Source organism: Ahaetulla prasina, chromosome 1, assembly GCF_028640845.1.
Source record: "Ahaetulla prasina isolate Xishuangbanna chromosome 1, ASM2864084v1, whole genome shotgun sequence".
In the NCBI taxonomy this organism is placed as follows: Eukaryota; Metazoa; Chordata; class Lepidosauria; order Squamata; family Colubridae; genus Ahaetulla; species Ahaetulla prasina.
Window position 1 is genome coordinate 82262916 of NC_080539.1, and position 21779 is coordinate 82284694.

The 21779-nt window shown below is 37.4% G+C and overlaps 1 protein-coding gene across 1 annotated transcript in view; it reads left to right on the forward strand.

The window, feature by feature from the left end:
* The first annotated feature begins 1416 nt into the window (after positions 1 to 1416).
* HEATR1 (HEAT repeat containing 1) overlaps positions 1417 to 21779 on the forward strand; it is a 51814-nt gene continuing 31451 nt past the window's right edge. The window contains exons 1-16 of the mRNA XM_058166035.1: positions 1417 to 1621; positions 2791 to 2944; positions 4163 to 4379; positions 5313 to 5454; positions 6230 to 6331; positions 7126 to 7266; positions 7835 to 8046; positions 8495 to 8628; positions 9411 to 9519; positions 9681 to 9791; positions 12030 to 12147; positions 14344 to 14451; positions 15153 to 15248; positions 17173 to 17267; positions 18049 to 18260; positions 19794 to 19915. Of these exons, the coding sequence (XP_058022018.1) occupies positions 2803 to 2944; positions 4163 to 4379; positions 5313 to 5454; positions 6230 to 6331; positions 7126 to 7266; positions 7835 to 8046; positions 8495 to 8628; positions 9411 to 9519; positions 9681 to 9791; positions 12030 to 12147; positions 14344 to 14451; positions 15153 to 15248; positions 17173 to 17267; positions 18049 to 18260; positions 19794 to 19915 (2061 nt within the window). The 5' untranslated portion in view covers positions 1417 to 1621; positions 2791 to 2802. The remainder of the gene's footprint in view (positions 1622 to 2790; positions 2945 to 4162; positions 4380 to 5312; positions 5455 to 6229; positions 6332 to 7125; positions 7267 to 7834; positions 8047 to 8494; positions 8629 to 9410; positions 9520 to 9680; positions 9792 to 12029; positions 12148 to 14343; positions 14452 to 15152; positions 15249 to 17172; positions 17268 to 18048; positions 18261 to 19793; positions 19916 to 21779) is intronic.

The following is a 21779-nucleotide window of genomic DNA, read 5'->3' on the forward strand; positions in this document are numbered from 1 at the left end:
ATGGCTGCCAGTTTTTTAGACTGTAACCTGGAAGCAATCCATGCATTATTTATTCAATGTAAGCCATTAATTTTTTTTTAATTGGCAAGGGATGGAAAGATGTTGAATAAATAAATAAATAAATAAATAACAAAAAGACTCAGACTACATTCATATACCACATTAACACTACATTCCCCTCTTGCTAACGTTCAAAGCTGCTTTTGTAAAAACTTCCTAGTTTAGTCTCTAATGGTCTCTAACTTCAGGTGTCTTTTTGGTCCCCCATATTAATCAGATCCAACCTTGCACTCAGGTAACACAGAGGTGTGGATGGAACATGGCCAAGAATGTCCAGACAGTTTCTGGATTTTACGTGCAGCCACTGTATTGACTTTTTTGACCACATTCTAGAGACAAGGTTCAAGGTAAGCTAAGGGCTGCCAGTATTTTGATACTGAATACATACTCGACGTACGACCACAATTAAGCCCAAAATTTATGTTGTTAAGTGAGACATTTGTTAAAGTGAGTTTTGCCCCATTTGTTTGCCATAGTTGTTAAGTGAATCACTGCAGCTGTTAAGTTAGTAACCCGGTTGTTAAGTGAATCGGGCTTCCTCATTGACTTTGCTTGTCTGAAGGTCAGAAAAGGTGATCATATAGATCCCGCAACACTACAACCATCCTAAGTTTGAGTCAGTTGCCAAGCACCTGAATTTTGATCACATGACTCTGAAGATGCTGCAATGGTTGTAAGTAAGTAAGTAAAAAAAAGGTCCTAAGTCACTTTTTTCCAGTCCCGTTGTAACTTTGAGCAGTCATTAAATGGACTTTGTAAATCGAGGACTACCCATATGTACACGTTTGAAACCTGTCAGTTGCATGCTACACCTTAAAAGAGGAAATCCATCCTTTTTTCCCCAGGGAGCAAGGCTAAGAAATATTGCTTTTTTTTTCTTTAAATGTATGATTTTTCCCCCCCAAAGGAAAGCAAAATTAGCTTCAGAATCCCTCTTCAGCAGCCTTTCTCAACCTTGTCAACTTTTAAAATCTGTGGACTTCAGTGCCCAGATGTCTATGGAGATTCTTAGTCATCCAGGTCATGGCTGTCCCAACGGTGCTTTTTTTTTCAAGAGGCAACTGGATTTTCTGGGTTTTTTTTGTTTTTTTTTTGAAGACGTTTCGCTTCTCATCCAAGAAGCTCCAGAGCTGAAGAAGCTTCTGCAGGTGAAGCGAAACGTCTTCAAAGAAAAAGAAAAACCGGAAAGTCCAGTTGTCTCTTGAAAAAAAAAAAAAAGCACCTTTGGTTCAATGCCCAGAGGGGGCAGCCGAGAGCAGCGATCGAAGCAAGGAAACCGCGGGGACGCTACCTGTTCCTACCGAAACACGGCGGAAATGCTCATGCTTGGCTTATACTTCCGGGTCAAGGGGGAAATGTTTGGCGAGTCTACTACCCACGTGGGAAGAAGCGGAGTGGATTCACCGTTGGAGGGAAGGATCGGAGATGGGCGCCGGCAGTTGATCGCGCGCTTGGTAGATCGTAGATCCTCAGCTTCTCACGTCTTCATCCTTCCGGAACTGCTGCTTGGAGTGGCAGCGGATCCACCCCCACCGCCTCTGCCTAGACGCGGGCACGCCAGGTAGATCTTTAATGCGCGATCCTGAGCGCGTGGAAGCTGCATCGGTTTAGGATTGCGATGCGCGGGCTCCCTGCAAAGGGTGGGCGCCAGATTTCCGGGGGCAATAGAGAGTATGGCATAAATTCACCGCCAAACCCGCTTGCCCCCCTCCGCCCCCACAAGGTCTTACTACTGAGACTGTCGGGTGGCTGAAAGATGAGGATCGGAGGCTCCTCTGATTTCCACGAAGGGACTGAGCTGAGTTTTGAATTTTGTCGGGATAGCAAACATAAGAGCGTGTTCCCGTTCCGTTGAATTGAGGTAGAGTGCTTGCCCTACTATACAATCTAGTGGAGTTCAGGGTTCTCCAACTTTGGCAACTTTAAGCCTGGCGGACTTCAACTCCCAGAATTCACCAGCCAGCTTTGCTTTGCCAGCTTTGCCAGCTGGGGAATTCTGGGAGTTGAAGTCCCCCAGGTTTAAAGTTGCCAAGGTTGGAGAACCCTGGGCTAGATTGATACATGGTATGCCCTATGTGGCACGTTTGATGGTGGCTTAAGGTGGGCTGTGCTATACTGGGTTCGTGTTCAATTCAAATTCAATTCAAATTTTTATTGTCAGTGCACAACATATGTACAATGAGATTGGTTAAGCTACCTCAGTGCACACCCAACACAATACAACTCACAGTGAAGACAGAAAATCCCTAACCCAATAAATCATATTAACAAAACACCCAGTCCTGTTGCACCAGTGTGAACCTGTTACATTGCGCCGGCACTTCAGTTCATCATACTATGTAATTATGTTATTTCTCATTCAGAAGTCTGACAGCCCATGTTTGGTCTGGTTTGGTATTATGAATCAGACAAGTGGTTCTTGTTGGGCAAATCATGCTTAAGGATATAGCGCTGACTTCCATTAGTAACCAGACATTGAATAAATTATGTCCATGGCTTTATTGCTATTCAACTGGTATAAAAGCTGCAGGTAAATTGTTTTGCTAGATAATTCACCACACTGGTGTTCTCTTGTAGTGTTCAGTTATGTTTCCCATCACCCTACTCTATTACAGCATTGGCTAGATATGATAAAAGTTTAAGATGTCTTGAAGGGGCATCTAGTTAGGAAGATTGATTTAATACTTGTTGCATCTGTGGAATATTTTAATTGATTTTTCCCCCCCACAGGAGTGTGAAAGAATGACATCCCTTGCGCATCAGCTGAAGCGCCTTGCACTTCCTCAGAATGATCCCAGCCTCTTATCTAGAAGTGAAGCGGCTTCATTGCTTTTTGATTGTAAAGAAGCTGCCAATATTGACAGAGATACTTTTTTTGCCATAGGTAAGTTGGCCTTAAAAACATGGTCAACTACCAATGATCTTGGTAGCCCAGCACTCTATATATTTGCCACTGATGCTTTCTTTCCCTGGCTCGGGGAAAAGGGGCAAGATCTTCTATTTGATATTCAGTTTTGAAATAGTTAAAAGAATAATAAATGATGCTGTTTTTGAATGTTTTTAAAAATAGCATGAAATCACAGATTATTCTTTCTTTATGGTTAAATCAAGCAAATATAGTCACCAGGAATGAATGAATGAATGAATGAATGAATGAGTAAGTAAGTAAGTAAATCATATGCATACATACACACACCGTGTACATGCTTGTCTTGATGAAAAAGCATTTGTGGATTTTGGATAAAATTATTCATAAATTTCCTTTAAAGAAGAGTGGGACAAATGATGCCTTGAATTCCAAGCATTTTCCATTTTCATGATTAGATTAAGTGGGGTTATTTAAATTTAATCTTGTTTATAATCCAAACAGTATAACAATATCAAAGAAATGAAATTTTCATGGATTATGTAAACTGCTACCCGCAGAAGAAAAATAAAACTGTTACAATAGCATACGTTATTAGTGTAGTAAGTAATTACGTATGCGCAACATCCATTTTACTTTTATAATACAATCACTAATGTAAATCCTTTTTTCTGTGTAATTAGTTACTGTTGTTTTTTGTCTAATTAGTTACTTAAGTGCTGCCAAGCTTGCTTCATATGTCTGATGGGTGTATTCAGCATTATTGCATTCTGTAAATGGTTCATAATAAATTTTGGTCTACACAAAGTTATTGGTTGAAAAATACTTGGTTTTCAGAGAAGATGAGTAAAGGTAGTAAGTTTAATAAATGAGTTAAAGTTTAATGTATGAGCTAAACATAGGTAAATTTTTAGTAAATTAAAATTATTAAATTATTAATTGAGTATAATAGTAGTTTGGGCAGCTCTTGAATGGTTCTTTGTTTTGATAATTATAATAGGACCTGATGTGTAAGCTTAATTATGTCAGCCTTCTTTAAGTTTATGCGTTAGAATTATGTCATCCACACAACTTCATTTCCAAGAACAGTCAGAATAAGATTTTCTATTTATTTATTTATTTATTTATTTATTTGATCATATTTATATACCGCCCTATCTCCCGAAGGACTATTGTCTGCACTACCTTTAAAAAACCTCCATTAATTGGTAAAACTCTTTCTGACAACTTTCACAGGGTGCACTGGCCTGGAAGAGCTGATTGGGATTGACCCGTCCTTTGAGATCTTTGAGGCAACACTTTTTAGTCAAATATCTAAAGGTTTGGAACGCAGTGTCCAAACTAAAGCAGTAAACCAGCAACTAGATGAAAATATTTCATTGTTCCTGATTCATTTGTCTCCATATTTCATGCTTAAGCCAGCACAGAAATGCCTTGAGTGGCTGATTCACAGGTAATTCATTCATGCTTCTCTGATATCTTACTGCTTGTTGTGTGGATGTCCATAGATTCAAGCCCCTCAAAGCATTCTTAGGATGTGTTACTTTATAAAATAGTACTTGGAACCACTGGACATCTATTGTATATGGCACAGTTTTGGATTTAGTAATATTTCATCAGGAAGGATAGTTAAGAATAGTGTTTCCTTTCTCCATCAAACCAACCTGGTTCCAATGTATTTTTCTCATGTTTTTTTTCTTTTCTGATCTTTCCCTTTCTGTTTATTAAATTGAAATGTTCTTGCACATAATATACTCTGAATTTCTCACCAGTGACAACCTATCTTCCTAGTTTTAATTCTCAAAGGACAAGTGGTATCTCTTCTACTCACCAACTTTTCTAACTTCAAAAGATCAGCCAGAGCTCCAAAACTATTTTAAAGAGAAAAAACACCAGTGCAAAGATGGAAGGTTTAGCAGTTTGGTACAGGTAGTCCTGTACTGAAATTACAACCCTAATTGAGCCCAAAATTTATGTTGCTAAGCAAGACGGTTGTTAAGAGAGTTTTGCCGCATTTTATGCGGCACATTTGTTAAGTGAATCGCTGCGGTTGTTAAATTTATTAAGTGAATCTGGTTTCCCCATTGGCTTTGCTTGTCAGAAGATCACAAAAGGTGATCATATGATCCCAGGACACTGCAATTGTCATAAATGTGAGTCGGTTGTCAAGCATCTGGATGTAAATCATGTGATCATGGGGATGCCGCAATGATCAAAAGTTTAAATTGGTTGTAAGTCATTTTTTCAATGCTGTTGTATCTTCAAACAGTGTCTAAGCAAAATATTGTAAGTTGAGGACTACCTGCATCATAGATTGTATCATATTATGTCCATAATTATCTGAAATGATAACTTCTTTATCTAATTCTCTGTGTTCTGATTGTAGGTTTCATATTCATCTGTATAATCAAGACAGTTTGATTGGTTGTGTATTGCCCTACCATGAGACAAAGCTGTTTGTGCGAGTTATTCAACTTTTAAAAATTAGCGACCCAACTCATAAATGGCATTGGTTGCATCCAATTCAGGTAAAGTAGTGGAAGATAATATAAGTCATCTGTATAATGCTGTCTATATTGTGCAGAGTATTTCTGTGAAGCATTCTTACCTGAGTACCTACCCTCTTTCGTTTATTTATTTTACTTACATAAAAGGTATACTGGAACAAATCAATAAATTAAAACCTATTGATTTGGATCATTGTTCTTACAGTTTTTTGTTTTTTTTTAATTTATTTTCTGCTTTATAACATCTTTTATGATTGTTAACCAGTCAATCAACAGTTTTCAAGTTAATAAAAAACAATTCAACTGTCCTGTGTTTCTAATTTGTGACTGAATTATTTATTAATAATCATTACTGCATCTTAGCAGATCATAGCAGCATATATGCTGATACTGTACATACATACTCTCTTTAAAATAAAATTTTATGGCAGTTATTTGAGATGGGTTACAGTGAAAATGTGAGCCGCCCAGAGGGACCCAGTGATCAAATATGGCATGTGGAAAAAATAACTTTGGTTTTGAAAATATATGTGCTTAAATTAACTTTGAAGTTCTGAACTAAATACCATGAACTGGTTTTATGTCTGTTTTTAACATTGATTATCTAGTTCAGTCTAACAACTTCAAGATACATGGGGACTCCTAGAATTGTTCAACGAGCATGCTGATTGGGGAATTCTGGGATTTGAAGGCTGCATATCTTAAGTTGCTGAGGTTGAAGAACATCTATCTATTTATCTTTTCTCTTTTGGGCCCCCTCCCTCTCTCTCTCTCTCTCTCTCTCTCTCTCTCATAGAAACCAGGAGTCCCTCTTGCACGAGGAACTTTGATTACGCACTGCCACAAAGATTTAGGTTTCTTGGATTTCCTATGCAACTTAGTGACTAAATCTGTAAAGGTTGGTAAACTGTTCCAAAGCACTGTTGGTGTGATTGTCTGTCTCTCTCTCTCCTTCCCCGCCCCTCAAAATTTAGTTAAACAGTTAAATACTAAAAAGAAATTAGGACACAGAAATTGATTGAATGCAACTGAAATTATTGCAACTAAGTTAACGTACTGAACAAAGTTATCCTGAAAATTATTAAACTGTCCAACTACAGATAAGTTTAGCCAGGCCAGCATGATTTTTTTTCCTCTCGTACATTTCTTTCTACATTATTTCTCTTTTGAATTCCTAACTTTAACACGGAAGTAGCATTCATTTGTCAAACATGCAGTAATATTGCCTGTATGTATTCGTATTTCATTGGGTGCAATTCTGTACTTTCCCCAAAATGAAAGGCCTCACATATCACCTTGTACTTCTTATGGGAGCTCTATACTGCTTACCATGTCCCTTACCAATGTGATTGTTGATTAGATTTTTATCCTGTCTGTATAGAAGCTCAAGGTGGCATTCATAATGTACTCTCCTCCATTGCCCTATAGCAGCACTCTTTTTTGGCCCAAGTCACCTACTGAACTTCCACAGCTAAGGCAGACTACAACTTGAAGCACTTTTTGTGCTTCATCATGTTTACCTCACACCATATTGGTGGATGAACTCATGTGTGAATAGAGAAAACATATCATGCTTATAAAAATAATGTGTAGTTTGACCTCCCTCCCTCCCTCCCTCCCTCCCTTCCTTTTTCTGTCCCACCCTCCCTTCCCACTCTCCCTATTCCAAATGTAGTTTTTTCTTTCCTCCAGGTCTTTTCACAATACCCAGGGAGTTCATCACAGATGAGAGTCCTGCTGACTTTTTATGCTTCTACAATTGTCTCTGCTCTTGGGGCTGTAGCAAATGTCACAGACACCCTTGTCTCCAGATTGCTTCCATATATCCAAAAGGTACCTGATCACTCAGCTCTCATTATACATTCTGCTTATAAGTTAAAATAAAGGGAGACAATATAATCTAGGTGTATTCCCCAATTTTGAACAATTTAGTTACTCTCCTAGTCCAGGAGTCTGCAAACTTGGCTCTTTTAAGACTTGTGGACTTCAACTCCCAGCTTTGCTGGCTGAGGAACTCTGGGAGTTGAAGTCCGCAAGTCTTAAAAGAGCCAAGTTTGCAGACCCCTGGACTAGTCTATCCTAATTTGGCCTTTTGGTCTATACTCAAGAGATTTTCTATAACTAATAAAGCAATGATAGATGCATTTCTGAAAATCCTGGGCCTTCCCCATTATCCAGTGCTATTTGTATAGATCTAAATCAGGGGTGTCAAACTCATGTCATGTGACGTATTGGGACTTTTTCCCCCTAAACCAGGTGTGGGTGTGGTCAGCGTGTGACATACCCAGCCCACAGGCCGACAGTTTGACAGCCCTGATCTAAACCTTTTATGAAGTGATATGCTATATTACTTTCAAAGTCCTCATACTTAAATCATCTAATATATTTTTCCTTACTACAGGGTTTGAAATCATCCTTGGTGGATTTCAGAGCTGCAACGTATATGATCATCTGTCAATTAACTGTGAGGGTGACAATGGAACAATCACTGGTTTGTTCCTTGATGTCGCTGATTAGTAAGACTTTGACCAAAACACCCTCTCTTGTCAAAGACGGGCTTTGCTGCTTGATTGTCCTTCTACAGAGCCAGAAGGAAGAAGGACTTGGGGAAAAGTAAGGAAAATAAATGCATTTGGGAGGTGGGGGGGTGCATGTGTTTTTCTGTCATCAGCAAGTGAAACAGGTTTTTAAAAATTCTATTTTGTGCAATTAGTTTGTTTTTCTGTGCTTGTATTCTTTACTTAAAATGCAGTTGGTTTTCTATATTAATGGGGATTATAGATCAAATTGAAAGGTAAATTATGGATACATTTGGAGTTTGACTCTAATGATATTTAATACAAAATTCAGCTTTTGATGTACTTAAAATGTATTTCATTATTGAACTCGTGGAAGCATTTTCACGTGTTATTTGTAAACTTCACTTTGGAACTCTTAAGATATCTTGGGGTATTTGTGGAAGGACTCATTCCTTAATATCATTTCTTTTAAGAAATTCACAGCCAGCTTTGCTGTTCTGGGAGGTCCCATAAACTACTTTTATTGTGTTTTTTTTATGCAGGCCATATGTTCATCTGTGTAATGTACCCAATCTGATCGCCATTCTTCATGAAATTTCAGCAGTTCACGATGCCAGTCCAATTTTACATTATCTACTGCCCCACCTAGTTCATTCAGCTATTTTTGGAAAAGCAGGTATATTCTGTGCTCCATCTTTTCACATATGCATCTCTTCATTGTATATATTAGGAATATAAAACCCTTCATGACGCGGAGAAAGAAGAGAAAAAGGCATTTTTCTCCATTTCTCAAAACACTTAAGACTGAAACTCACTGGAAGATTTAATATAAGTGGAAGATTCCCCCCCCCCCCAAAATAAGACATCCCTGATAATAAGCCCAATCGGGCTTTTGAGCGCATGGCAATAAGGCCAAGCGCTTATTTCAGGGTTCAAAAAAATATAAGACAAGGTCTTATTTTCGGGAAAACATGGTAATTAACTTCAGAAATTTATTGCCATAAGTGGTAATACAATGATAACTCAGATGGCTTTTTTAAAAAACTGGATATATTCATGGACAGGTTGGTCAAGGGCTACTTGTTTTGTAGATTCAGTATTAATTCCAAGTTCCAAGTTAGTGATAGCTCTCTGACTTCTGCTGGTAAGAATTCCAGAGTCATCTGATTGGTCATTCTGGAATACAAAATGCTGGATGAACCTTGGCTTGGTCTAGCAGGACTATTGTTGGGTTATTAGGTTCTGCTAATGAGATTTTACTATTCTTTTTAGAAGCATGATTCTTTGAATCAGTCAGAACAAAGTAAGGGGCATGTTGACTTTATATCACCCAACCTCAGATAACATAGGAAATAAAGAATTACATTCTGCTATACTAAATGATAAACACTGGGAACGGTTGAATCAGAAAGATTCAGTGGCAGTCATTATTTTCTTTATGGCATTACTTGTTTTCAGAGATGGAAGAAGGATCCAACGCAATTGATAATGAAATCTACATTAAACATCTTGAAACTATACTTACCACTATACCGCTGGAAAAAGATTTGGATCATTTATTGGCTTGGTAAACTACAGTCTTTTAATCTATGATTTCATATCCCTGGTTTTCATGTCACAATTTAATATGTCAGATATTATTAAGTTTTCACATTCTTTGAGAAAGTTGTGAAAAACAATATTAGTTCTCTGTAAAGAAATAATTGTTTCCCTTTTTTCCAATTTCAGTAAGTTTCTGGAGGATTATATTTCCTATGGTGTAAAGAGTGGTTCTGATCCTGGCAAAATAGCTGAAATTAATAAAGAGGTACTTCCTCTAATCAGACTTTTTGAAAGAAAGTAAGTAAAACAAAATAAAGCAGACATGTATTGGATAAAGTCATAACGCTGGTGCTAGAATTAATATGTGACTTTTTAATCTAGAAATATAAATCTGTACTGTTTATATTTTATTCCACACTTTTACTGGGGAAGGAGATAAAGTATTTATACAAAGACCAAATAGATCAAAATTAACCTTTATTAAAGAAGATAATAGAGGTGAAGCCAAGCCAACCAATTAATGCTTTATTCCCAAATTATTTCAAGCCTGTCCATATTGCTGCTTCAACTTCCTTGGGTAAAACAGATTCTGCTCCATTGTGAAGAATGAATAGAATCTAGAAATAGAAAGTCAAATCTAGTTTGACCTTCGCAGCAAGTCTCTCACCCTTTTGATCCCTTAAGAGCAAAGCCAAAGTCACGTTGATTTCTCAGCAATAGTTTAAAAAAAAAATTGCATGGTTTTTAATATTTTAATATCTTTTTCTTATTTCTTTTATAACATGCAAACTGCCCAGAGTCACCTTATAGGGAAGATGGGCATCATAAAAATTTAATAAATAAAATAAATAAAATTTCTCAGATCACCCCATCTAGCCTCAACCAACCCCAGATGTTTTGCTGACCAAGGCCGGTTAAAATAAAATAAAACTTTCAGGGCAAGATGCAAGATAGTCCTTTAGTCAAGTTGCCCAGGAAAATATGGAATACTTGAGACAACTCAAAACAATAGCGTTCTGTTCCATTCTCAAAGCCAAATTTTAGTAGAATTCTTGCTTTGGTTTGCACTGAAAGTATTTTTGTACGTCCATGTGATCCACCCATTTCAAAGCAAACCTCAGAGGTAAATCATGTTAGGCCATGGAATTTGAGTTTTAGTCACCTTATTCAGAAGGGTAAAATAATGACACTCGAGGTTTCTATTAGCATTGTGAGCTATCCCACACCAACTTCAGTACTAGTCAGATGAAGGAGCACTTAGAGGATGCTAAGATGTTACTCTGTTGCTGAAAACCAGGTTCAGAATTATTGGATCCAGACTTAACTAATTTCTGTGTAAGGATCCAATTATGGAACATAACATTTGGTCTATCTTTTTACTGGATTATTGTTTAATTTATGGTTTTGTTCTTAATGTCACACAAATTCTCAAACTGGGCAATAATCTGTATAAATAAACATATAAACAATACAATGAGGATCAGAAGGTAGGTTCCAATCCCTTATATTTTTCTGAAATTCATACAGTGTCTTATCATTTTTATTTATTTAAAAAAATATCCTATTAAGTTCATAGCAACTTAACAAAAAGTTGAAATATTGCATACGAAATTGTTGAAAAAACTCAGAACCTATATTAAAATAGTAGAGGTGTGTTCTAATAATAAGTAATTCCAAATCAGCAAGTTAAAATTTGTTTAGTACCAAACCATAGCAATTATCAGTAGCCTCATAGCTCTCCTAATGTGGAAGGTTTTAGAGCTTCAGAACTGCAGTGTCACACAAACCTCTAAGGCAGGAGTCCCCAACCCCGAGTCTGTGGACCGGCACCTGTTTCTGGCATGCCAGAAACTGGGCCACGGAAACAAGCAAAGCCCCACCGTGGGATGCAGGCAACTTGCAAAACCGTGCCTCCTCCGGTTTGCTGAAAAACCTCTCTTCGTGGAACCAGCCCCTGGTTGGGGGCCACTGCTCTAAGGAATGAAGAAAGAAGGAACTGGATATTATGTTTCTTCCAGTTTCTGTCAGGCGCCTCTTTTTCTAGGCCAAGTCTTTGCGTTTTGATCTCTTAAATCCATATAACTGTCTTCACTAAGTTTGTTTTATTAATCGTCTGAAAGTAGATTAATCTTCCCTGAAATATGTAATGAAAGATCCCTGTAAACAATTAGTACTGTGGCATTTTCAAGATTTCCAAAAATATTCTCAATTGCTCTCTCTGGTTGCTGAGAACTTCTGCAAGAAAGCTAACTTCTTGCAAAGTTTGGTTAGTCTTGTAGAAAATATGTATTTGTTTATTTGTCTTTTATCCCACCTTTAGTCTTTTTACAAATGACTCAAGACATTTATTTATAAGGTCTTAGCAATTTTTGTACACAAAATGTATTCATCCAAATTATGTGGCCAGCCATCTCATGAAAAAGTGACTCTGGGTAGCATATACTAGACATAGAACAAGACTGTGAAATAATATATAAAGAACCATGCTTGGTTTTCCCAGAGTTCTGTGTGGATTATTTTCTTTGCCTACTGCAGGTACTCTAGAACACTAGATTTGGTACTGGACAAATATCTGAAGAATATCAGAAATCAGAAGGAGCAAGATCTCTTCCACCAATTCATTTCTCTTTCAGTGAGTGGTGGTAAATACCAGGTAAGTCAATCCTAAAACTGTAATAATTAAGATTTCTTCTTTTTAATTTGTTGACATTTCAGCATTAAGACCAGTTAGAGCATTTCATAAAATAATCATGGATTTTTCTCTTAACGGTATTGACCAAAAGAAATGTCCTTGTGATACATTTGCTCCCATTTGTGATACATTTGCTGCCACAGTTTGTTAGAACAATTGTTGTTGAAATGTATGATATGAACTTTTTTTTAAAATGTAATCTGATGTCATAGAGATATAATGTCAACAGACTAGTTTGCATCCAATGGCTATCAAAAGACTGCTCTTAGCTGCATATAAATCACTGGTAGACAAAATTACCGCTAAAAGTTTATCAATAATTGGTCACATCTTCAAATTTTGCATGCTTGAATAAGTACTCTGCAATCTAATATCAGGTTTCAGCATTTTAGCATATTTTCCCCTTTGTGTATGAATTGGAAAGGAAAGTTTTTTTTAAAAAACCAAAGCTATTCATGGTCTATAAATCACCTCAAAGTGATTAATTAAGTTCCTGATTCATTTAAGGCAGGGGTCTGCAACCTTAAACACTCAAAGAGCCTTTTGGACCCGTTTCCCACAGAAAACACCAGAAGCCACAAAACTCTTCCCGTGCCTGACTGTTTCTTGAGGAGCCACAAAACTAGCATACATAGTTGAATTAAACATTGCATCCAGTTTTGGTCGCCACGATATAAAAAAGATGTTGAGACTCTAGAAAGAGTGCAGAGAAGAGCAACAAAGATGATTAGGGGACTGGAGGCTAAAACATATGAAGAACGGTTGCAGGAACTCGGTATGTCTAGTTTAATGAAAAGAAGGACTAGGGGAGACATGATAGCAGTGTTCCAATATCTCAGGGGTTGCCACAAAGAAGAGGGAGTCGGGCTGTTCTCCAAAGCACCTGAGGGTAGAACAAGAAGCAATGGGTGGAAACTGGTCAAGGAAAGAAGCAACTTAGAACTAAGGAGAAATTTCCTGACAGTTAGAACAATTAATAAGTGGAACGACTTGCCTGCAGAAGTTAGAATGCTCCAAAATTGGAATTTTTTAAGAAAATGTTGGATAACCATCTGACTGAAATGGTGTAGGGTTTCCTGCCTGGGCAGGGGGTTGGACTAGAAGGCCTCCAAGGTCCCTTCCAACTCTGTTGTTATATTATATTATATTACATATTGTTATATTATATTGTTTTCTTCTGAAACTTCTTTTCTTAGATTTATCCATGGTTGGCTTACCAGGGGTTGAAAAGCTCAATAAAACACGTGCCGGCGGGTGTCGCACATTGGGGGTTGTGACGCATATTTTGAGTGACAGGGAGCCGCAGCAGAGGGGTGAAAGAGCCACATGCGGCTCCAGAGCCACAGATTGCTGAGCCCTGATTTAAGGGAAACTCTATGTGACAGCTTTATCCTGACTTGTATGCAGCCTGACTCATATAAAGGGAAAGAACATAGTAAAGAATATAGACTGGCAGCAAATTATGGTACAGTTAAGCCAGGGGTAGTCAACCTTTTTATACCTACCGCCCACTTTTGTATCTCTGTCAGTAGTAAAATTTTCTAACCACCCACCGGTTCCACAATAATGCGCCATGTATCATCGTCTGCACATGTCTCTCGCGCATTGTGGATTGGGTTTGGGGGGGTGCCGGCTACCAACTCTGCTTGTCTGTTACAGCTGGGTGGTGTTGGGGGAGATGTGCGAGCTATTCTGGGTCAAGGCTCTTTTGTTTACGGTTGCACTATAGCGCCATTTAGTTTCACTTATGTAACGTGAACTACACTAATGCGCGGGCGATACAAATAGTATATTTTCAGAAATATAAATTGTCACTGGGAATTTTATGAAAACCTAATGAAAATGTTTTTTAAATAATGCTATGATTTTTTTAAAAAAAGTCAATTAAATTAAAAAAAGGAAAGTGCTTCAGTATCAGACAAAACCCCTACCGCCCACCATGAAAGCTGGAACGCACACTAGTGGGCAGTAGGGACCACATTGATTACCACTGAGCTAAGCAATGTATTTACTGGTTTTTTTTTCCTGAAATATGTCTGTGTATTGATATGTAGTTGCATATTTATCTATAGAAAATGACTAAGGAATAAGCTCCCTGATCTTTCAGGGCAACAGAAGTAGAACTGTAGCCTGATTGATTATACTTTGTATTCTTAGTTTCTAGAAGATTCAAATACATCTCTGCTGCTTAGTTTGAATCATTCACAGCCAGCAGTGAGAGTCCTAGCTGTTCAACATTTGAAAGAAATAATTGAAACATCAAAGGTTGGTTGTCTTGTTTGGTTCTTCGTTCTAAGTTTTTTTCCTGAACTTTTAATGTGCTTTCTAACCAGAAAACCCCTGTTACTAACAGTGAGAAAAATAGGGATATTGGCAGCAAGATTGCCTAAGTTTCATACGTGGTAATGTCAGAAAAACCTCTGTACTCATTTGTACTCGCCAGTTATTGTGTGCTGTATATAATGTATATTTTAAAAAGTAGAAATGGGAATCTAGGACAGTTTTCTGCTATCATGTATAAGAAGGATTGACATTACCTCATTTTATTTATTTTTATCTTGTCTTCATTATTTAAAAAAATAAGTTTTTTTTAAATGTGGTGAACATACCTAATACTCCCTCTTCCTATTTTCCCCACAACAACAACCCTATGAGATAGACCAGGCTATGGGAAAGAGTGATTGACTCAAAGTCACCCAGCTGGCTTTCATGCTTAAAATGAAACTAAAACTCAAAATCTCCTGGTTTCTAGCCTGATGTCTTGACCACTAGACCAACTGGTTTATAAATGGTACAACCATAATTCTTATGATTGCTAGATTCATAACTTAATGCAATGGATGAGGATGATGATTTAAATAGGTCTATATGTAAACAAGTTGGATTTTTCCCAGAAATGCTGAATTCATGATATTACATTTTAATACCTTTTTAATGTTCATTTCCTTCATGATTTTTATTTTTAGGAGGGCTTTGATGACTCTTTCATACAAGAAGCAATTGTAGCACGACTCAAAGATGATAATTTAGATGTGGTTATGTCATCTCTTCATACGCTAGATGTAAGTGTTAATCCATTGGAAGGCCAAAAATAAGTGGTAATTTGAATTAGTCAACAATGAATTAGCTGTTGCATTGATTAGAATTTCTTCCAGAAGCTTCAGGTATAGCATTCCCTCCCATTTTATACCCCTGGATGTGACATAGAGTGACTGTGATAGTGTCCATTGAGTTTCCATTGCTGAGGATGGACTTGAACCTATGTCTACTTTAGTACTGTTCCAATATTTTGGAACAATACTAAAGTATTGGTGTGACACCCATCTCTAAAAAAGAATTACTAAGATCTTTTTTTTTTATTTACATTTATATCCCGCCCTTCTCCGAAGACTCAGGGCGGCTTACACTATGTTAAGCAATAGTCTTCATCCTATTTGTATATTATATACAAAGTCATCTTATTGCCCCCAACAATCTGGGTCCTCATTTTACCTACCTTATAAAGGATGGAAGGCTGAGTCAACCTTGGGCCTGGTGGGACTTGAATCTGCAATAATTGCAGGCAGCTGTTGTTAATAACAGACTGTTTAGCAGTCAGCGCCACTCAAGGACCCTTATATCTATCTATAATAAAATGATAACATGTTAAAGTAGATTCTCTGCTTCTCTTCTTTGGCTGAAATTCTGTATTCTCTTACCTGGGAATACATCCAATTACAGTCAGAGGGAATATTGTATATGTAGAGTAGTGCTTTAAATTAGTATTGCCCAAGACAAAATCTGAGGAGGGAAAACTTTGAAGCCAACAGAATAGATCAAACATTTAACTTATTCTGGACAAGCAGGTTAGTTTCAATTTTACTAAGCTATAATTGTATCATCAAAGTAAGATTTTTCAGAAAAATCCTTAAGGCACACAAAATGTAAAATAGAAACCAGAATCACTGCTAGATTAATTTATGTTATATTTTTAAAATCCTTTTATTTAAAAAAATACACATATTGTGATTATTTTTGGGTAGGATTCTGCATTATATTGCTCTATGTATTTTATCTCCGAACTAGACTGTTGTTTCTCTGTCATATAATATATATGTGGATATATGCATCATTTATTTGTTTGTTTATTTGCCATGTTTATGTAGTGTATATTGGAGTGGTGACCCTTTGAGAGCTGTATGCAACGAAATTTCATTTTAACATATGGAAGGGAATAGAATAGAATAGAATAGAATAGAATAGAATAGAATAGAAGTCTTTATTGGCCAAGTGTGATTGGACACACAAGGAATTTGTTTTTGGTGCATATGCTGTCTGTACATAAAAAGACAAGATACACTCATTAAGAATAACAAGGCACAACACCCAGTGACAGTCATACGGATGAGCATTTGATAAGCAATCAAATCATACTAAGAAACAATATCAATATAAATTGCAAGGATACAAGCAACAAAGTTACAGTCATGCAGTCACAAGTGAGATGAGATGGGCGACAGGAACGATGAGAAAACCAATAGCAATAGTAATGCAACCTAATATGAATAGTTTGACAGTGTTGAGGAAATTATTTGCTTAGCAGAGTGATGGTGTTCGGGAAGAAACTGTTGTTGTATCTAGTTGTTCTGATGTGCAGTGCTCTATAGCATCATTTTGAGGGTAGGAGTTGAAATAATTTATGTCCAGGATGTGAGGGGTCTGTAAATATTTTCACAGCCCTCTTTTTGACTTAGCCAGTATACAGGTCCTCAATGGAAGGCAGGTTGGTAGCAATTGTTTTTTCTGCAGTTCTAATGATCCTCTGAAGTCTATTTCTGTCTTGTTCGGTTGCAGAACCAAACCAGACTGTTATAGAGGTGCAGATGACAGATTCAATAATTCCTCTGAATGCCGATTAATGTACATTTAAAGTGACAATAAAGTTAGTCTGTAAGTTATTTAATTTTGTGCAAACATACAAATATTATTAGTTATATTTTATCCTAGAGTGCCTTAGTTCATTTGAATATATTTGGTGAACAAATTGGACTCAGTCTGTTGTCTCTGTTTGAAAGAGCTGATCTCTCAAAGCATGAAAAATGGTAAGTGATCATTTTTATATCTTTCTATCTCAATCTTATATTAATAGTTAGGAATTTTTTCCATAGTATAAAATCTTTACACATTCCAAGTGCTTTTTTCCCAGATTACTAGATATATAGAAAAATGCAAATTTAACCTTGTAACTATGTTTGTAAGATAGTTATCAGTGTAATAACTGTATTGTTTTATTCTGGCAGTCAAAGTCATTAAAGAATCTGTGTATGCGTGCATAAGTACATGCATACCTACAGATATATATCTGCATTAGTAAGTTCATTCATTATCAGGAGCTTTAGCATTGATAAACAGTTAGTTACATGATTCTTACATTTACTATGAACTGGGATTTGTGTTTTTGAGTAAAAGATTGCCTCAAAAATTAAAAAAAATGTTAATAAATTTATTAATAGATTCACTGTTGAAAGGGGTACGGTGGCACTAAACAATGGTGGTTGCCTTTGGCAGCTAATTTTAAACCTCATGAAAGAACAACAAATTGTTAGTTATTATTGTTGTTTTTGTACTGCCAGGGAAGGAGAAATATGTTAGATATACTATTCTGGGTTCCAGCATGACTTTGCCTTTTAATATCAGGCTCCATCATAGAAGGGAACCTTGTCTTCTCTTACTCAGGCAGCACCATTGGGTAATAGAAATATGTTCTGTTGTCACAAAAGGCACAATCGTAACAAAATGTTAACATGTGTTTTACAGTGTGCAACTCTTGGTTATGGAGGTGTAAGCTAAACATGTCCATTTTTCTTTCCATGCACTTGCTAGGTGCAAGATTCTCGAAACGATACTATGCCTTTTAATGAAAGTAGATACTATTAAGGATAATAAAGATTTCTTCAATCAATTAATCCTACATGTGCTACCTTTTCTGATCATCACCAACAAAGATCTAGAATCTGCTGAAAGGAGAGTGGCAATTTGCATAACAGAGTCTGGTCTTTGTTCTCTTCATTCTTTATTGAAAGGTTGGCCAAAGGGTAAGTAATTGAATTCTTTCTGAAGCAGGGGTGGGGAACAATGGCCCCTTTATGACTTGTGGGCTTCAACTCCCAGAATTCCTGGGCCAGCAGGAAAAATAGAAGCAGAAGTCAGAAAAGGAGTTTTTGTTTTCTATTTGAGATTGTGCAGATTTGAAATCAGGCTGCAGGAAATCAAAATTCAAATGACATGACTTTCCAGTGGCTGCTCACACTGCAAAAAATCTGATCCAGAGATACAGTTCCCATTTGCTCAGCAGCTTCCTCAGCCTTGTGGTATAATGAAGGCCACACTCCAAACTGAATTGGGCTAGGAGTCCGTAGTTGAGGGGTGGAAAGCAGCCTTTTATCTGAGTACCGGGATTGTGCAGGTAGTCCTTCACTTATGACCACAATTGGGCCTGAAATCTCAATCACTGAGCGAAGTGAGGAGCCACGTGACTACTTCTCTCAATGAACACAATCTGCCTTTCCCACTTGTGGTCTTTAAGTAACCATGCAGGTTGTTAAGCGAAGCGCTGGGAAGGGGGCTAACGCCTCCCATGTGTGGTGGGGCAGGCAAAGGGCTCCATCACACCCAGGAGACTTGAGCGGTCTCTCCACCCACCGGGGACAACAGTCATGAGAATAATGGCATCCACTAGCATTTTTCTCCTCGGAAAAACAGAGACAACGGTGTTCACTAAAACACTTGCAAACATCATCATTCTGAAAGGCTCAGAACAATGACATTCTTCAGCATTTTTGCCAGGTTTGAAATCTGTTCCTCCAGGGTGCTGGTGGATTTCCCCTCCACTTGGCAACCTTCTCTACCAGTTTCCTCTTTGACTTTCTGGGGAAAGTTAGAAAAACGTATACATGGCAATCAGATGGGCATACAGCACTTGTCAACAGATCAATAGTGAACGGGATGCCAAACACTTGAAATGTGCTCATGTGATGGGGGCAACATTTTAAGACAGCTGGAAGCATTATAGCTGTAAAGCAGCACTCCCCAATTTTTCCAGCTCTGCGGACCGGCAACAGTGCTGGTGGTGGAGAAAGGGAATGGTTTCGTGTGTGCAAATGGAGCTTTGCATGCTCGACCGCTGCTTGTGTGGCCCAGTTCCCAACAGGCCATGGACCAGTACTAGGCTGTGGACTGGGGATTGGGGACACCCTACTGCTAAGCACCCATTTTGAGGTTGACGTGACCACAAATAATAATTAAACAACCAGTTACAAGTTGAGGGCTTGTATATTACTCATAAATTGATATAGAATATATTTGATATTCTGCAAAACTACATACACTCTCTACATTTTAGGCACCTTTTTAATAAATAGTTATTCTGTGGTATCATTTTTGTTGTTGTTGTTTGTAAGTAGAATGATACTCTCCATTTTTTTTTTCATGAATGAACTTTAAAATCAAAGTGCATATTCTTTGAAAACCTTTCCCTCTTTTATAGCCATCAGTGGTTTCAAAAGGTTTGACCAATCTCCCATTTTGGTTTCCCGTTCTGTTTTTATGTTTTTGTCATCCTGAAATAGTTTTCCAAGAGGTGACTAATTCAGCTAAATCAGGAGACTTACCAAGTACATCTAACGCCAAACTGCTGGACCTCTTGTCCAAGAACCTGATTTCAGAAGATTCTTCCTTCATGTCAAAAATGGTATGTGTGGAGTTTACATGTCCTCCATATAGAATTCTCAGATCAGCGGGTTTAAAGATAGTTTGACGTAGGTAACATAACAATACAACTCAGCAGTCAGGCATCCAGCATGTGTTCTGTTACATCATGTTGGGGAATATTTCAAACATTGATATCTCAATTTAATAAGAAATGTAGAATTGTCAAATTTCATGTGCAAAATGAGTATACGTGACCAAACCTTGAATCAGCTGGTTTAGTACATTCTCTTTTTAAAGTAGCATCTCTGAGATATTCAGTTTATAATCCAGCCATGCTATAAATCCTGCATCTCTAATGGAAAAGAAACTTGAAGAAAAAACTGAACAGGTTTCTCTGCAAAGCAGATACTCAGGTGATTTGAACCTCGCTGCCTTTTCCCCTTTAAGAAAACGTTTGTGGAAGTCTCCTAAGCAGGCCGTGGTACAGTTAACGGTAAATCTTCTCACCCATGTCCCTCAACAACTGTTGTTTAGAACAGTCCTTTGTTGATTTAAAGCATTTAACTATACAGTCTTTAAGATGAAAGAGTAGAGAGCTCTCTTCTCTGGAAATTTCCTTTCCTAAATAAAGTTCCCTCTGAGGGGAGATGGGTGATTTAAAAGTGTGGGGGGGGGGCAGGGGAAGGAACAAATATAAAGTGCTTGGTTGAACTTTTGGACTAGAGTTTCCCATAATGGGGAAATGGTTGTAGTTTTGTAGTAGAACACATTCCAGGATTCACTTTCAGATTCTTTGATATCCCCAAGCAGACCCATGCTCAAAACATAAAGAAGGGCCTGTTTGCCAAAATAGAGAGTACTGAATTACATTATCCTACAATCTAACCTAGCATACAACAGCTTTGTATACTTACCATGTTTTATTTATTAAAGCCTATATTTTCATAGAGTGTATTTGAAAATAAAGAGACAGAAAAGCTAAATGTATGCAGAATGTTAGGCAGTTGTCAAAATAATCCATTTCTCAAAAGAACAATTCTCCTTCAAGGTGGAAGGTTTCATCAGTCTTACTCTTGTGATTCTCCTTCAGGTGGAAGGTTTCATCAGTCTTATTGAAAAGGAATCTCCTACTGGAAAACAGAAGCTAACAAGCCACATTATAAGTTTTGTCCTTGTCCTCTCGTGTTGTAATTGCTCCCAAATGGGAGACTATCATTTATTCCTGGCTTTAAGGATCTTCAATTTTTTGAGTAAAAAAATGGACAGATTTAAAGACCACTGGCCCGCAGAGGAGGTGAGGATTTTTAATTTTGATATTGCAGCTTCAATCAGAAGCCCCTTTTTTGACCCATTCAACTCTAGATTTGTGTATATATACTGAGTTCAGTTCTGTTGATTTAGGAGAGTAATTGCATGGTACAAGCCTCTGGTAGGGAACACTGGCCTCCTGCAATTTTCAAAGCATGTTAAAGAAATGAAATGAAGATAAAGGTCGGAAGGACAATTAAGAAAGTAAATTGTAGTGACAATCATTAAAAAAAATAAGCAAAGATAAGTAAGACTGGTGAGCTTCCCATACTTAGCAATTTATGGAAGATTAGAGGAGGCAGATAAGGGCCAGGAAAGGCATTTGGCCCTCATGTTCCTTGACAATGCAGTAGCTCAGAATTCATTTTCATTTTAGAACATTTCTGCTGAGTTCCCATCTGGGAATGAATCTTTCTGGGACCTGTTATCGACGTATACAAAAAAATTAAACATTCAGATATCGGTTGATCTTGAAGATGCCATGCTGTTCATCACTTTGTTGAGAAGTTTTATTGAAGGCCTGGTCTCTCCGAATTCCTTTTTGAAAGGTATTTTTCTTATTGCAGAAGAAGTGAGATTTGAAAAATTCGCAATGT